At 42.0% G+C, this 18,109-nt stretch overlaps 1 protein-coding gene across 4 annotated transcripts in view; it reads left to right on the forward strand.

Moving 5' to 3' along the window:
- Positions 1-18,109, forward strand: part of Acsl1 (acyl-CoA synthetase long chain family member 1) — a 67,225-nt gene that overhangs the window by 24,453 nt on the left and 24,663 nt on the right. For all 4 annotated transcript variants that reach the window (XM_070016397.1, XM_070016400.1, XM_070016398.1 and 1 more), the window contains exons 3-4: positions 12,484-12,598; positions 15,304-15,368. In XM_070016397.1, the coding sequence (XP_069872498.1) occupies positions 12,484-12,598; positions 15,304-15,368 (180 nt within the window). The remainder of the gene's footprint in view (positions 1-12,483; positions 12,599-15,303; positions 15,369-18,109) is intronic.

The raw sequence follows: 18,109 nt of genomic DNA on the forward strand, positions 1-18,109 counted from the left end.
GTTGCTTTATTCCTACTCTGAAAACAAATGAGCACAATTGCTCACACTCAGGGTGGTGAAGAGGACTCCAGTACTGCTGAAGCTTATATGGCAAAGGCAGTGTACACCTGCATCATAGCCCACAGGCAGCCTAGGTTAGGACCAGAATCCAAAGACTACATGTAGCATGAACATGGTTTAATCAGGGCGCCACCACAGTTACCTGAAGGCTAGCCTCTCTCTGCAGGCCAGAAAGGAGCTTCCATCACTGAAGGCTGTGCTGCTGCTTTGTAACTTTAAGCAGAGATTCAAACAAGTTTTCTTTGTTGTTAAGCCACTTTCATACTTGGTACACAAAATGTCCTGTCTTCTTCACCTGTCCCAACTAACTCTCTGAGACTGAGAGTGGCCCATCCATCCAATAAGGATGATCTTCATTGTAATTACTTAAAGCCTTCACATTCTGCATCTGGAAAACAAGCAATGGTACTTTTCCTGTGTGGATATAGTGTCTGCCTGGCCAGCAGTACATGTACAGTTAATTTAATTTTCTTCTTCCATAAGGGCTTGCTCTCTCTCTCTCTCTCTCTCTCTCTCTCTCTCTCTCTCTCTCTCTCTCTCTCTCTCTCTCTCTCTCTCTCTCTCTCTCTCTCTCTCTCCCCCCCCCTCTGTTCTTTCACTTTCTCTCTTTCCTCACTCCTATCCTCTCTCCTCTCTTTCTTCTCTTCTCCTCTGTCTCCCACGCTGGTGCTGGAACTCAAGGCCTGGGTTCTGTCCCTGGGCTCTTATGCTCAATGCTCACACTCTACCACTTGAGGCACAGCTCTACTTCTGGCTTTTTGGTGTTTAATTAGAGTCTCAGACTTTCCTGCCTATGCTGGCTTCAAACCATAATCCTCAGATCTCAGCTTCCTAGGATTACAGGCATGAGCCACCAGTGCCCAGTAAGCCTTCTCTTTTAGCACTTACATTTTGTAATGAGAGAACTGATTCCAAAGAGGTGAAGTTGGGGGAAGATCAGGAGTTACATTATACGTAGCCTTCATTATAGAGGTCAAAAGTTGCCTACTGTAACTAGGACTGAGGGGAGAAGAATAGATAAGATAATGAGGGGAGTGTAGATTGGTCCTGGCAAGTCTGAGGAATGAGTGGCTGGAACTGTGGAACTTGGGAACAAGCTGTTTTCAAAGTGAGTATGCAGGCACACGAGTCCAAAGGTAGTGGTAGAAGTGGAAGGAGGAAGGACAGGGAGGGTAAGAAACAGAGTCTAGATTCTGAACACAGGTTAGATATAGTATGGGGAACCATCAGGTGATGGGTGAGGGAAGGAAACAAAGCAAACCTTAGCAGTTTCTACCCTTCTGAATCCTCTGTCCCCAAGCTTGGTTGGACACCTGTATGGTCAGAGTAGAACTGCTTGGCCCACCCATTCATATCAAGGGATGTAGGACACAAATCATTTTGAAGCATAAAGACCATCACACTTATGGGGTGGGAGGGGGAAAGTATGTGAGTTCCTCTTCCTGATGGAGACAGTGAAGGGACTTACTTCTTAAGTTAGGTCAGATAGTTTTTGACAGCTTCCACAGTCATCAAATATTTCCATGCAAATCTATGTTGTCTTTTAAAATAAAGAAGGGAATAAATTATAGCAAGTGAAACTATGTTTATACCAAGAAACTAAGCTTTTCTTAGTTTTAAAACTGAGATTAAAAATTCACCCTAGTAACGAAAGCAGTCTTCAACCCATGTGGTATCTGGCCTTGTTACCAGGCCTGATTCTAATGTGAAGTCACACCTTATAATATGCAGCACCCGCTCCTTGCAGGTAACTCCTGTCCTTTCCCAGCTGGATGGCTTAGCTTCGCCCCTCAACAAGCTCATGACATTCAGATCACAGGCTGGCTGGGTCATGAAAGGTTGACATGTCTAATATCCATATGCTGGGATTTATATAGTTAGCGACTTGCCTTAATCATGTGCACAGAAAGGCTAATGAGAAAGATGTGATGCTTTGGACTCAGTCCTCCACAGGTTACAAAGGATAGTTATCAGGTATGTGCTCATTCAGCAAGTACATGAACTTTGCCATGCAGGAAAGGATTTGTTTTTTTTTGTGTGTGTGTATATTGCCAGTGGAAAGAACTGTTTAGGGCTTCGACTCTCTATGGCAGAGGGGGAAAGCAATTCTTAAACTAAGGGAAATACCAGGGGACTTGCTTTTATGCCATAAAACTGTAGTTCTTCTTAGATAAGAACTTGAAGTCAACTCAATATAGCATACCTAGTCTGTTGTGTTTTTCCCCTTCCTTCCTTCCTTCCTTCCTTCCTTCCTTCCTTCCATCCTTTCTTCCTTCCTTCATTTCTTTCTTTTTCTTTTGTGGTATCACAACTTACTCAGCTGGGACTCTACTAATTGAGCCATGCCTACAGCACCCCACCTTTTTTATTGCTGGTAATTTAGGAGATGGAGTCTCTTGGACTTTTCTGCCTCCTCAAACCACCATCCTTTGGATCTCAGCCTGTAAAGTAGCTCAGATTACAGGGGGGAGCCACCAGCAACTGGCTTTATGGTGATTTTAAAATTCGCAAGTCACAGTCCACAGGAGGTTTCATCGATGCCATGGCTTGCACTGACAAACCACAGCCCTCACAGCTCATGCGTTCTCTGCAATAAGGAACAGCAATCTTACTCCATATTTGTAATGTCTGTGAAGTGTGCTACAATGCAGAAATTTTCTCTGTGGCTAGCTGGTGGAATCACTCCTTTCTACATAATCAGTCTTTACACATGTATGTGTACAAACACCCACTTGCAAGCTGGCATAAGATTTCTGGAAGGCAAGAGAGCTGATCATTGACTCATGTTTTTATGAAAACTCCCACCAGATTTATGAAGATAAAGCAAGTGCAGGCCTGTAGAGGTCATGAAAGCAGAGATCTAAAGAACTGTGTGGTGATTTCCTGGACTTGAAAGCCTGGGGTCAGCTCTAAGCCCCGGGTCATCTCTTGAGGTGAACAGGACCAGATATTGCTGTGAGACAGACCTTTAGGGTCTAGCCTGAGTGAAAGCTGCAAGAAAAAGAAGGTAGAGTTAGGTTAGTTGGTGGCATCAGTGATACTTGCTGACACCAGCCTGGAGGTTTCCTGAAGTGCCAAAGGCAGCTATAAGATGAAAATATTAGACTAGCAATTTTTGACTAGGTCTGGGGTAGAAAAAGATATTACAGTAGTAATATCTGGTCATTTCTGCAACAGTTAGTAAATGGGACATAATGCATAATGTTTCTGTAGTCACTTGTAAGTATAAACCCAGTTCTCACCTGGGGCAGACTTTGGAACAAATCCAATGTATATCATTAGAGAAGTGCATATAATGGTCTGGTTTCATATCTGCCTGTCATCTTCATGTGAATCATTACTGTTTTTAAGCCTTAACTTTCATTTGCTCACAGTTTGTAATTGCAGGGTCCTGATTTCTATTCCTCATGGTCTGTCTGATCTTCCCTGCAAGTAGCCAAATAAGGACGTGAGCAAAGACTTACCTTCCTAATTCTACCCCTCGTGACTCAGAGTCCTTGAACATGCTTTCCTGAACAGTATGGCCATTTCTGAGCATTTCAGGGAGCAAGCTGAGACAGTGTGATGGGACACATGGAGAGAGTGGCCTGGGATTTTTTTGTTTTTTTATTTTTATTTTTCTGATCAGAAGGCTTATTTCAGTGCAGAGATGTCAGTACTTTAATTTTAATACCTATCCTGAAATTTTACAGGCTTCTTAATAATACACTGTGAAAATGCTTTCTGAATTATTTTTTCTTATAACACTCACGTTCTAGGAACTGAGTTTAAGGTGTTAAGAGATGTGTGCACTGACTTAGAAACACATGTAGCTAGTGCCTGGGGATTTGGTTTTGGTAGATAAAGAATCAGGTAGATAAGGAGCCCCAGGGACTGAGCGGGTACTCTGCAGATAAGGGGTGGGAATGGCTGAAAACTGGCAGAGTTTCCAGTTTTTGTTAAAGTCATTCCAGATAAGTGACTTTTTTTGTGCTAAGATTAGGTCATTCCAGTTAAGTGACTGTCTTGGGATTCTGAGGAAAGGTTAAGGGGGGGAAAAGAAGAAGCAGGGCACTGGTGGTTTACACTTACATTTCCTAGTTCCTCAGGAAACTGATATACACAGGATCATGGTTTGAAGCCAGCTGGGATAGAAAAGTATCTCAAAAATAACCAGCAAAAAAGGCTGGCTAGAGGTATGACTCAAGTAGTAGAATGTTTGCCTAGTAAGTATGAGGCCCTGACTTCAAATCCCAGTACCACCCCCCGCCACAGACACAAAGTAAATAAAATATAAAACCTATTTATTCCTGGATTTTTTTCTGACTTAGAAAGAAAGCAAAGGCCCACTTTATAAGAATATGATTAAATAGATCTGAAAATTCAATGAAATTTTTACAAATAAAACTGCTCCTTACAGGCCTCATTTAAAAATAAGGAACGTAAAAAAAAAAAAAAGGAACATAGGTACACAAAAAAGACAAAAGTCACATGTTTTCTCTTATATATGTACCTAAAATATAAACATTTACAAACATGCAGGATCATAAATATGATGTGTATGTGTACATGTATATGTGTATATGCATTTAGATATGATCAATTGAACTGCATAATGTATGCAGATATGAGATTACTATAGTGAAATCTCTGTGAACAATTAATCTGTACTTTAACAAAAATGACATTAGGACATTGAATCTTGTCTTGCTAACTGTGTGGGTAACTTGTGGGAAGGGGACAGGAAGAAACCAACAGGGAATTAATATCCAGAATATGTATATAACTCAAAAAAAAATACCAAAAGAACAAATACTCCAATAACTGGGCAAGAAGCTAATAGGTAATTTTTCAAGTAAAGAAATACAATGGCTAATAAGTCCATGAAAACCTGTTCAGCAGCATAAGCCATCAGCAAATGCAAATCAAAACAATGTTGAGATTTCATCTCACTACAGTTAGAATGGCTGCCATCAAGAAAACCAACAACAACAAATACTGGGGAGGATGTGTGGGCATAAGAGAACCCCTAAACACTACTGGCAGGAATGTAAATTTGTGTTGCCTGTAGGGAAACTAGTATGGAGGTTCCCAGAAAAACTAAAATAAAACTACCACATCATCCAGCAGTACCACTCCTAGATACCTACCCAAAGGAATCTTAAATTAGAATACAATAGAGAAGCCAGGTAACAGTGGCTCCCACCTGTAATCCTAGCTACCAGGAGGCTGAGATATGAGGATCACAATTCAAAGCCAACCCAGGCAGGGAAGTCCATAAGACTCTTATCTCCAATTAAACACCAGAAAACCAGAAGTGGCCCTGTGGCTCAAGTGGTAGAGGGCTCTCCCTAAGCTGAAAAGCTCAAGGACAGCACCCATGCCCAGATTTCAAGCCCTACCATGGACCAAAAAAAACAATTAGAGATACTTACACACCTATTCTTATTGTAAAGACACAACCTAAGTGCTTAAGAATCAGTGTATGGATAAATGATTAAATGAATGCCATACATGGAGGAAGTATAGAGGTTACTAGAGATCATGTTACATGAAATAAGCTAATTTCACAAAGAATTTCACCACATTTAAGTATGACATGTTTTCTGTCATATGTGAACGTAAAAAGGATTTAGGGATGTGGACAGAGGGGATAAAAAGGGTAACAGTGAATATTATGCAAGCACATTATATGCTATTTTGTGTAATTTTTAAAGTCCTGTCCAGTATTCAGAAACAAGGGGTGGAGGGAATTCCCATAAGCTAGTAAAAGATCTCATCTGCTCTATTAGAATCTATTGGGGCTGGAAATAGGAATTGATGAGCCGAAGTCCTCTCTGAAAGATCACTGTAGGAAAAAGCAGTGTTGTATCTGTTGATGCAAAGCAGTGAATGTTCATGGGCTGGGCACAGGGGTAGTGGCCTGTGAGGTGTATATTTAGAGAGAAGAGTGTCACACACACCCCCACACATACATCCAGGATGGTGGTGCTGTTCTCCCTGAGCTTAGCATTAAAATCCAGCCAATTATTGGACAGTCTCTTTGGAAGTCACTTGGCCCCCACCCATGTTTCCCTTCTCTTTGGTTTTCTCTTCTTCTCTTTTATTTTCAACCTCCCAACCCAATTCCCTCTCAGAATAAGCAGTACTATCCAATAGGCATTTAGCTGGTAAAGTCTGTAAATAACTCCTTACCCACCTGATTCTTTATCCAGTTTCAATTCACTTAATAAATTTGAAGTGGGTGACACTGAACTTCATGAGGTTTAGGCCTTTTTTTTTGGCAGCTCTGGCCTTGAACTTGCGAGGCATGTGATCTGTCACTTGATCATACCCCCAGCAGACTTGGGCCTTTCCATCCCTAAAAAATCCTTAGGAATGTAATTTGCATGAAACATATTACCAGGTGTTCCTATTTGTCAAATATTGGCAAGAGTTATAATCTTGGGAACCACTGATATGTAGATGTTCAGTATTTTCCTTCCTCAACCTTTCCCTTTGTTTGTCCTGACCTTTTTCCCTCTTCCGGCTCTGCAGGGGAACTTGAACCTTTTATTTCCTAGTTAACCATGTGGGAGACTGACCTCTCAGGAACATTAGTATGTATAGATATTGGAGAATAGACTAATGACTACTCCCTTGACTATTAATGTGTTAGACTCATTATCTTTTTTTAAAAAACTGGAAAAGCTATGTAACCACATTTAAAGAGACATAAAAATAGTAATTATTATTCCTGAGTCACAGTCTTGATGACTGACAAGTTTGGTTTCATAAGCCCAACCCAGCCCCCTCACCCATGAGCCAGGTATATGTGTGAATGCCACACTTAGATATCTGTTCTCCATTTCAGCAGATGTTCCTAGAAATAGCCTCATGGACTTGGATAACCCAGTACTGAAAAGGCCCTCCTTCTGAAGTGACTGTGTTTTGTGACACATAGGGACATTTTTGGCACCAGCTGTCATAGCTGAGCTTCTCAGCACACAAAGTGCAATCCTTCTCAATTATAGATGTAACTAAGGCTATAAGTACCCAGTGTTTTAACATTGATATTTTCATACAAGAAGAAAAACATTTAAATGTACATTTAAATGGTGATTGGTTTAGGGAGTAAGTGCATGATCATTTTATAGACTGATTTCAAGGTTTCATGCCCCTCTTCCATCAATAAAGCACCTGCCTTACAATTTAGTGACAATGTGACTTCTCACCCAGTCTCACCAGTGCCTTTAGGTTAGCATTCTCTTTTGGTCATATGTCTTGCTTGCTGTTTCATTTCTAAGCTCTTGCTAATTATTTTAATGACTAATTTGAATAATAATAAATATCTTGTCCTCTGGTTATGTTTTCAGGATGAAGGCTTTATTAGAGATGTAATTAACCACTTTAACTTTGGTTTGGCATTTTTTTTTATCTCCATGTTTCTGAAAGCACTGAAGATTATAGGCCACCAAAAACTTAAATCTCCTTAAGTCAGCTAAAAGCTGATTACTAAATGATCATCTAAAACAATGGTTTTTGACATAAAATTGAGAAGTTGCCCAAGATGTTAGCCTTCTTGGAAGTATATGGTTTCCAAATCCAAGCTAAACTTAATCTCTGGTCTCAATTCACACTCCACCCCAACCCTGCTCTTCCATTTGATGGATGCAATTGACTCTGCCTAGGGGGAGCAGGTTTGTTTTTTCTACCAGTTAAAGAATTAAAAAGCAAGACAATGTTTAAGGTAAACAGAGTACGTTTATTGTAAAGTAAATAAAGGGAAAGCCTAGAAAGTTAGTTTATTTGAAAGTGAAAGGAATTTTCTTCCAAGAAGGAGACTGCTATGTACATTTAAATTATAGTAGGTGAAACTTTCCTTTTGGAGTGGAACCCCAAGAGGAGTCCAAATGGGGTACCCTCAGAAGGTAGTTTTTATATTACTAGGCTCCTATAATACCTCTTCCCCTGGGCTTTGAACTGATTGTTTGATGGCTCTTGAATGCATGACCCTGGCTCTTTTCATTGACTGTACAGACACCCAGGGAAGAAGAAATGGTTGAGCAAGAAGAAGCATTTGAGCAGGAGCCTGGGGCATTGTGGAAACAAGAAACACCTTGGAGATCCAATAACCTATTTCCTAGTCTCCGCCCCTGCTTCTAGGAATTCAATCATGCCTATCACCTGGGGGTGAGATTTCACCTCTAAGAGTTTTAGAAAGTCTCTGTCATCTACCAGGATGCCAAGGTGGCACCAATTAGACCCAATATCTATGTTGCACCCTCATCCAGGCTCTTAGGAATCTTTCTGTCCAGCTTGGTTTTTGCACTGCTTTACAGTCCTGGTAGATTTCTTCCTATAGATTTCTTTCCAGTAATCCTAGAAGATTACAGGGAATTTACCAATTCCCTGCTGAGACCTTAATGTCTCCGGAATAGTTCTTCTCTGAGGACACTTAGTCTAGAGGAATTCCCTGGCATGCTTATTGATAGCCTGATTGTAGGATCACACACCAATTTGTGATTCATCCCTCATCATTCCCTTCCTTCACAAGTTCCTGGTAGAGGGGCTGGGAAGGTGGCTCAGTGGTAGAGCACTTGCCATGAGCTGAAGAGCTGAGGGACAGTGCCCAGGCCCAGAGTTCAGGCCCCACAACTGGACCCCCCCAAAAAAGAAAGAAAGAAACAAGTTCCTGGTAGACCTTGGCTTTAGGATGAACCTAAGCTTCTTAGACTCCAGGCCTATTTTACACACACACACACACACACACACACACACACACACACACACACACACACACACACACACACACACACACACACACACACACACACACACACACACACAATTTATATATATATATAATTTTAATTTTTTTTTGTCGGTTATGGGGTTTGAACTCTGGGCGCTGTCATTCAGCTCAAGGCTAGTGCTCTACCACTTGAGCCACAGTGTCACTTCTGGTTTTCTGGTGGTTTATTGGAGATAAGAGTCTCACGCACTTTCCTGCCCAGGCTGGCTTTGAACTGCCATCCTCAGATTTCAGCCTCCTGAGTTGCTAGGATTACAGGTGTGTTCCACCAGCACCTGGCTGCAATTTCATATATAAATCATATTATACAATACCTTATAAAATTATATCATAAATTATATACAGAAATAATTACACGCATAAAAGTTTTCTTCCTCAGACAATAGTCCTTCGTTTGTTCTGAACTGATAGAACAAGCTGGTGTTTTATATACCTGACTCCCATCTGCCTTGTGTTCAGTTCTTAGAGCCGTCTGCAGAATGTGGAAAGTGTTCTGTTAAGAGATACTATTCAGAAGCGTCATTGTTATATGGTGAGAAAACAGAGAAGTCACACATTTTGAGAGGTCAAATCAGGAGTTTTTATTTGTATTTATTTTTTTTGGGGGGGGTCCAGTCGTGAGGCCTGAACTCTGGGCCTGGGCACTGTCCCTCAGCTCTTCAGCTCAAGGCTAGCGCTCTACAGCACCACTTCCGGCTTTTTTCTTTTTGCTTATGTGGTGCTGAGGAATCAAACCCAGGGCCTCATGCATGAAAGGCAAGCGCTGTACCACTAAGCCACCTTCCCAGCCCAGGAGTTTTTATTAAAAGGCCAGCGACTGCATGGTTCAAGTCCCAGGAATAGCAAAAATAAATAAATGAATAAATAAACAAAAGAGCCTGGTGCTGGGACTCATGCCTGTAATCCTGGCTACTCAGGAAGCTGAGATCTGAGGGTCCATGTTTGTAGCCAGCTCAGGCAGGAATTAGTCCATTAGACTGTTGTCTCCAATAAACTACTCAAAAAAAAAAAAAAAAAAGCTGGAAATGGTGCTGGGGTCAAGTGGTAGAGTGCTAGTTTGAGCACAAAGAGGCTCAGGGACAGGGTCCAGGCCCTGAGTTCAAGCCCTACAACTGGCAAAAAAAAAGAAAAGAAAGTTAAACAAAAGAAGCCAGGCACTGGTGGCGTATGCCTATAATCTTAGCTACTCAGTAGGCTGAGATCTGAGGATCGCAGTTCAAAGCCAGCCCAGGCAGGAAACTCTGTAGGACTCTCATCCCCAATAAACCACTCAGAAAACCTGAAGTGGCGCTGTGACTCAAGTGGTAGAGCACTAGCCTTGAGCTGAAGCGCTGAAGATAGCACCCAGGAGCAGAGTTCAACCCCCACAACTTCAAGGACAGAGCCCAGTCCCTGAATTCAAACCCCAAGACTCCCACTCCGCACACACAGAGTTAAATAAAACATATAGATAGATAGATAGATAGATACATATATATCTATATATATTAAGTGACATAAACCAGACCCAGAGAAATGAAGGTTGCATGGTTTCCCTCATTTGTGGTAGATAGAATGTAAATACACTAGGTGGTATGCAAGTAGTTACAAATAAATTAACTGAAGTATAATAGACTCTATGGAGAGCTCAAATATAATTTTTTAGAAAGACTGGGTCAAAGCCCAATAAAATGAGCACCTGGAAAAGGGGTACATGCAAGAAGGGGGTCCAAGGGTAGAAGGATAGATGAACAAAAGGGGGCAGGGGAGAGAATACAGTCAATTCATTGCACATACCACAAAATTAAGAAAAGGAAAGAAAAGGAGGAGCAGAAGGGGGTTGAGAATGTTGAAAGGGATGACACTGATCAAGATGCATTGTACTCAAAAACTGCCTTGTTAAAGAGCACCTCCTTTATACAATTACTTAAAGGTAATTTTAAAAAATTAAGTTAGGCAAGAGGTGTATAACTAAGTGACAGAGTACTTGCCTGGTATGTACGAGGCTTCAGGTTTGAGTCTTGTACCCACCCCCCAAAAAATTAATTAAAAACATATGTAGTACATAATAGATGTTGAAAGAGTTTACATAAAGCTGTACTCATAGGAAAAACTTTAGAGGAACTTACTAGACTGCTAATGGTCGTTTGTTCCTTAATATAGTTCTGAATCATTGGAATAATTTTAAGTAGTTAGTACATCACTACTTAAAAGGGAAGGTGGGGGGGGCAAAGAGGATGTAAATAACCCTAATTTAAAAAAAAAACACCTTGGAAATGTAGCTCTGTGGTAGCATGCTTGTCTAGCATGCATGAATCCTTGGTTCATCCTCAGCACAGTGCATGTGTGTGTTTAACATACATGCATATGTGCATGGGCCAGTGGTGCTTGTGAAGGGTCTCTGAGTTGGTACTTTTCTGGAATGCAGTATGGGTCCATTAGCTCTGGCTGCTCAGACTGTCTCTGTTTTGACACCTTGCTCTTGTTTCATGGAGTTGCTCCTATTTTCTTTCATCAAACCTCAAACTGGAAGTGATCTCTTCTGCTTTTGGAGAGCCCTTTCTTGTGAAGCCAGAAATTCTCCTATCTGTCTGGTTTCCTCAAGAAATTCCTGATCATTGCAAATATGAAGTAGTAGCCAAGCATGTATTTATCAGTCTATTATGAATGCTTCTGTGGTTCTTAGGGATATTTGGACTCCTGGAAGTATTTATTTGCTCCTAGAGGACTCAGCTCCTACTCCTGCTGCTGCTCACAGAATGAGAACTGTCTGTCAGTCTTATCCCCAGGGAGGAGTAGTTTGGGACAGGTGTCCCTGTGAGCCAGTAGATGGAGACAGCTTAGAGGACGGTGCCAGTGACATCAGGTCTTACCTGAACCTGCATATAATCTTTCGCTGCTGGTTTTTACTATTAAATGACACACAAAAAACTGAAGTTTCTCATGGATTTCACTGCAGTTGGTAAGGAGCTAGAATTGTGGAAATAATCTTTCAGAGAATGTAGATGTTGTCATAGTAATAAAACAGAGCAGTGTGTCATTTCCACCAGAGCTAAACAGCTTATGTTCTATACTGTGGATGGCAGGAAATTGAGAATTGTCCATGTGTGTGGTTGTGGCATTTTCCTGTCAACCCCTCCTTTTCTTTGGCTTTGTCTGGCAGGTTAGCTGCCAACTGTTCTATCAGCCTCTTTTCTTCCCCTCAATTTCCTTTAGGAAAAGAAAACTTTAGAGCCATGTTGTTCTTGCTTCTCCGAAGCCTGAACATTCCCCGCGGTAAACAGGTGACTCCCATTAGTTAGCACATCAGCACATCATTCTTCAAGCAGTACTCTGAGCAGTAACTGGAAAGGATAGCATGGAGTATGTTCGGCTTTTACTTTGGTTGTGATAGCAACTAGAAATTGTATTTATGTTGAAGCAAGTTCAGGGGCTTTGTTTTACAGCACAGTGGCTATAATAGACAGCTCATTACAAAGTATTCTATACTTGAAAATTGCTGAGCGTGAACTTTTAAGTATTTACACCACAAGCAAACAAGCGCAGAAGAGAATGCGTGCACATGCTAGTTAACTTCATTTAGCCATTCCACAGTGAGTACACTTCCTGAGAATGACGTTGTAGGTGTCTCATTTCTAACGTGCTGCTCTGCCTGTTGGTCTTTTCAATAGGGCAGTGATGGTGCTCGCAGGTCTGCGCTTCTCGACAGCGATGAGCTCTTGGTGTACTTCTATGACGACGTTAGAACCCTGTATGAAGGTTTCCAGAGAGGCCTGCATGTGTCAAGTAAGCCTGTTTTTGCTGCCCTTGTGTGACTAATGCTTACTGTTTGTTTCTCATAAGGCAAGAGCAGCCCTCCTTTCAGAAAGGTACATTTCTGTGAATCCTGTGCCTTCTTGGCATGGCTCAAGCCCTCTGTCTCCTCCTACAACTTGTTCAGAGCCACACTCAGGCCTCATTGAATCCTCTGGATATTTCTTATGTCCCAGGAGGTTTCTTCACCAAATAAGTTCCACATTTTATGGAGAGCTACATGTGCTTTAGCTCCTAATGGGTGCTAATGTTTCCTATAGTCAAAAGAGACCTGTTTGGCTGGGCCCAGTCAGTCCAGAGTTTTTTTTTTTAACCATCATGTGAAGCAGTGTTCCATCAGAGACACTTCGGAAATGTTGGCTTATTAAATGACTCTGGGTTAGAAATAACTATGATGAAGAGATTCATGGAGGCTGATACTGTCCTCTTTTCCAGGCTTGCTCCCCTCCACTTGAATACAGTTCTCAAACAAGGCCACCTCTGCTCTCCCACCCAGCTTTCGAGTGCTTTTATTCCTACTCTTGATCATACAACCCTTTCTTTCCACCCCCAGCCAGTGATGATCCCAGTGGGTTCTTATTAATTTTATAAAACTCATCTCTCATATTATCTTTTCAAGAACATCTTCCTGGTCTATTATTTTCACCCCCTACCTCCAAGTGGCACATTTCTTCCCTTTTCCCTCTCAGCATCATATGCCTACTTCTGCAATAAGCCTTTATAGTATAGACATCTTTACCTGACACTTACCTGATTAAAAGGAGATGTTTTTAAAGTTTCTGTTTTCTTCATTTTTTTTAACCTGCGATGTTTTTTATCCTAAGCTTGGGACACTGTAGGACTGAAATACAGAAGAGCAAAGCCCAGTCTCTGGATAAAGAAGTCACCCTAGAGATTTAAATTTTTCACCTGAGTTTCCTGTTAATCAAAGGCTCCTTATCCTCACCTGGATGCACTTTATCATCTCCTTGATAAAGGCCTGGGCCTTATAGCACTAGTCACATCAGAGATATTGCTTAGCAGGGCCTGCATATGGTACATGTTTTAGTTTACAAGGTGAGCCTGGAGCTTCACAACCACAGACTAAAGTTGGAATTGGCATGCTTACCCTGTAGATGGCCAGAGAGTAAATACTTCAGTCTTCTTGAGCCATTTGGTCAATGGCAGAGCCTCAACAATACATGAATGAATGAGTTCATCTGTGTTCCAATAACATTGTTTACAAAAACAGGCAGTGGGACTCTTTGGGCCATTGGCTGTGTTTTCTAACCTCTGTTCTTGAGGAATAAAATGGCATGATTACCAATAGATGATATCTTTTTTTTCCCCTCCCTCTGCAAACAGTTATCTACTGCCCTGCCTTTGCTATAGTTGGTGTGAACTAAAGAGGGTCCAATCTGTTTTCTCTCTGTTGAATAAGTCAGTGTGTCAGGCTATGTCTTCCCATGTTCATAACTGGTTATTGAATCTGCAGCTACATCACACTTCTCTAGGGCATATAATCTGGATAACTGTGCCAGGCTTGTCATGGCCTTTGGGGGCGGGGGTCCATTCTCTTGCCTTCTCTCCCATTTACCCCATATGCAAGCCCAATCTGAACACCTGTATGAGGACTGGAGATCTCACTCAAAGGTAGAACACTCACCTTACATGTGTAAGGCCCAGGGTTCTAGTTATTTCTCCACCACTGCAAAAAAAAAAAAAAAAAAAAAAAAGTAAAATGCCTTGAGTACCTTTCTGAATTCAAACCTGCAGTGGATGATGCCAAGTGTGTGGGGATCTCTTTCTGCTTCTTTGCTAGCTAGATTGGAATCAGAATGCATTCTCAACTTTTGCTTTCACAGATAATCCCTATTTTTCTCTCCTTTATCATCTTTTCTTCAGTTTTTGCTTTCACAGATAATCCCTATTCTCATCTTCAGTTTGTTTCTGGGCCATTAGGCTTTCACCCATAGAATTAGAATTCATGGGATTCCAGCTGATCTTTGGGGTCATCAGAATTTGGTCCTATAAATAACTTCATTTCTCTTTCCATTTTCAGAGTGAGAATACTTCAAACTTCCCCTGCAGTTTTTGGTGGTTGTTGTTGTTTTTGTTTTTATTTTTTCTTTTTGCTGGTAGTGGGGCCTGAACTCAGGGCCTGGGTGCTGTCCCTCAGCTCTTCAGCTGAGCCACAGCGCCACAGCACCACTTTTGGATTTTTCTGTGTATGTGGTACTGAGGAATCAAACCCAGGGCCTCATGCATGCAAGGCAAGCGCTCTACCACTGAGCCACCTTTCCAGCCCCTCTCCAGCAGTTTTGAGGGATTCCTCTTCTGAAAGCCTGTGGCAACAGGAGCTCTACTTCTTACTACTGGCTCCTGGCCTAAACCAGTAGAATAGTAAAGAGAATTCACTTGAGTGTCCAGAAAGATTGTCATTTCCCACTTTTCTCCTCTGTTTATTCCCATCACTCCCGCTCTTTTTAAGAAATAAAATAGAACAACAACAAATAAAAGAATTCAGATCAAAACCCAGGGGGAAAACATTTCTAACCTGAATTCCTTTTTAATTAAAAGGACTAAAGTAGAATAATGTAATATCTTGTAGACTATGGTGGAACAGAATCGAGATACAGGTATGTTCATACATGTTAGGACTGTCCTTTATTTTGTCATTTTTTTCCTGTGTTTTTTAGACAATGGCCCTTGTCTAGGCTCTCGGAAACCAGACCAACCCTATGAATGGCTCTCCTACAAGCAGGTGAGTTTCCTGGCTCTGTGACTGCTCAGTACACTGCAGAATGAATGATAATTAAGGCCAAAATGTTTGAGACAGATGACTTCTCCTCAGACCCAAATGGGATTACTCCTGTCTGCTTGAGGGATACTAGGAACTCAGAAGCGTCAACTTGCAATAAGAAAACATCTAAGGAAGAGGTGTAACTTGCCCAAAGTTACCGCTGCACAGTGGCAGCAGGACAGGAAGTAAGGTCTACAGCAGCTTGTGTCTGGTGGCTTCTGCATCAATCTGATTCAGCGTGGATCCTCAAAGCTGTCCTGGTCCAGCTCTCCCTTGTGTGATCTTGAGCTCTAGGGCAGCCTGGAGCTACTCTAAGAAGTAGCTGATCTGGGTTGCTGTTTGGATACAAAGGAAACTGGGACTTGAGTATTTTCACCATTTCCACTCTGGTCCCCACTGCTTGGTGGCTTTCATTATTTCCATACAGTTTGTGAGTGTCAGGTTGCAGAACAGGAGGGTATTGCTTTTTGTTTTTGTTTTGTTATAATTACACTGAATCTAGATGTCATGCAGTGCATGCAGTGCAACCCAGGACAGGCAGGCACAGCTGGAAGCCAGCTTCCCTCTCTTGCTTCCCACACAGCTGTTCAGGAAATGGCTCTCTGTCCCTGGTTCCAAGGCAGGTAATCCTGTAGCATTCATGACTTCAAATTGACTTCCTGCCTCTGTGTTTTGGGTGAAAGTTGATTCTCTATTTAAAGGTGTGTGTGTGTGTGTGTGTGTGTGTGTGTGTGTGTGTGTGTGTGTGTGTGTGTGTGTGTGTGTGTGTGTGTGTGTGTGTGTAGGGGTGTGTGTGTGTGTGTGTGTGTGTGTGTGTGTGTGTGTGTGTGTGTGTGTAGAGAGCTGTCATTTTTGCCACACCTGGGAGCTAGTACTGACCAGGACTTGTGAAAGTTGATTCTCTATTTAAAGGTGTGTGTGTGTGTGTGTGTGTGTGTGTGTGTAGGGGTGTGTGTGTGTGTGTGTGTGTGTGTGTGTGTGTGTGTGTGTGTGTGTGTGTAGAGAGCTGTCATTTTTGCCACACCTGGGAGCTAGTACTGACCAGGACTTGTGAAAGTTGATTCTCTATTTAAAGGTGTATGTGTGTGTGTGTGTGTGTGTGTGTGTGTGTGTGTGTGTGTGTGTGTGTGTGTGTGTGTGTGTGTGTGTGTGTGTGTGTAGAGCTGTCATTTTTGCCACACCTGGGAGCTAGTACTGACCAGGACTTCTTGGACTGAGCACATCCATTTCTTCCTATTCCTCAGAGGCTGGGTGATGAGAATGCAAAAGACTCCACTTGATCAGTATCACCTCTATCTCAAGAGCAAAATTGTGAATTATCATGCCTTGCCTAGCCAAAGATGGAAGGAACATTGCTGTGTGACCAGGGAGATTCCCTTATCTCTGTAGTGTCTTAGTCCCTGCTGCACTTGCACAAGTCCTGTGAAAAGTTAATTTATATTGGATACAACACTGTATGATGGCTTCAAGTCCTCAAAGAACTCTCCAGTGCTTTGAGGATTAGTGTTAATCTATTGGATGGAAGAGGGAAGACCAGGGTTGCAGATTGGATTTTTCAAGGCAGATTGAAAATCTTTGAAGTTTCTAAAGGTGAAGTCTGGGGAAGATATAAAATGGACTTCACTGATGTCAACCTTAATATATAGTCTTACATCTTATTATATTTTATGTATTTACTTATTTAGTTATCTTTGTGCTGGTCCTGGGGCTTCAACTCAGGATCTGGGTGCTATTCCTGAGTTTTTCTGCTCAAGGCTAGCACTCTACCACTGAGCCACAGCTCCATGTCTGGCTTTATAGTGGTAATTGGAGATAAGACTCTCAGGTACTTTCTTGCCTAGTCTGGTTTCTAACTATGATCCTTAGCTCTCAGTCTCCTGTGTACCTAGGATTATAGGCATGAGCCTCCAGTGCCTAGCTTTTGTTTTATTTTTTGTTTGCCCAATTAATCTGACCTTTTGGCAGCTAGCAATTCCACTGCGATTTTTTTAAATGAGGGGATATGGACCATCTTTCTAGAAATATATGTGTATTCTCCCTGTGAGCTCTGCAAACGATTAATTGGAGGCGTTCCTCAAATTCTAGTCCCTTGGGCTGGGAAGGTGGCTCAGTGGTAGAGCGCTTGCCTTGCATGCTTGAGGCCCTGGATTCAATTCCTCAGCACCACATAAGCAGAAGAAAAAAAAAAGCTGGAAGTGGTGCTGTGGCTCAAGTGGTAGAGTGTTAACCTTGAGCTGAAGTGCTGAGGGACAGCACCCAGACCCAGAGTTCAGGCCCCTCGACCGGACCCCCCCCCAAAAAAAAAAATTCTAGCCCCTTAAGAGCCACCTGTAGTTGTGAGCTGCTCTGGAATAGAAGGCACCCAGCCTACTTAGTCACTTTGCTGTCACCCTGCCAATGTCAATGTAATTTCCACACACACACAGGCAGGGCTCGATGGTTCCACATCCCAGAACCAACTGGATTCTGATGAGGATGGGTGGGGCTGTATTTCCTACACGCCTCCGTGTGTGTGTGTGTGTGTGTGTGTGTGTGTGTGTGTGTGTGTGTGTGTGTGTGCTTTAAAAAGCACACTTGAGAATTCAAATGTCAATAAGGATTTTTGAAAATTGTTTTCATTAATTTGCGAGTGGAGTGGGGTAAGAACAGCCAGTATATAGTCCTATCTATGTTTGCAAATATACCTATTTTACTTTGTTATA

The sequence above is a fragment of the Dipodomys merriami genome, unplaced genomic scaffold, assembly GCF_024711535.1.
Source record: "Dipodomys merriami isolate MVZ:Mamm:240054 unplaced genomic scaffold, mDipMer1.0.p SCAF_12, whole genome shotgun sequence".
NCBI lineage: Eukaryota > Metazoa > Chordata > Mammalia > Rodentia > Heteromyidae > Dipodomys > Dipodomys merriami.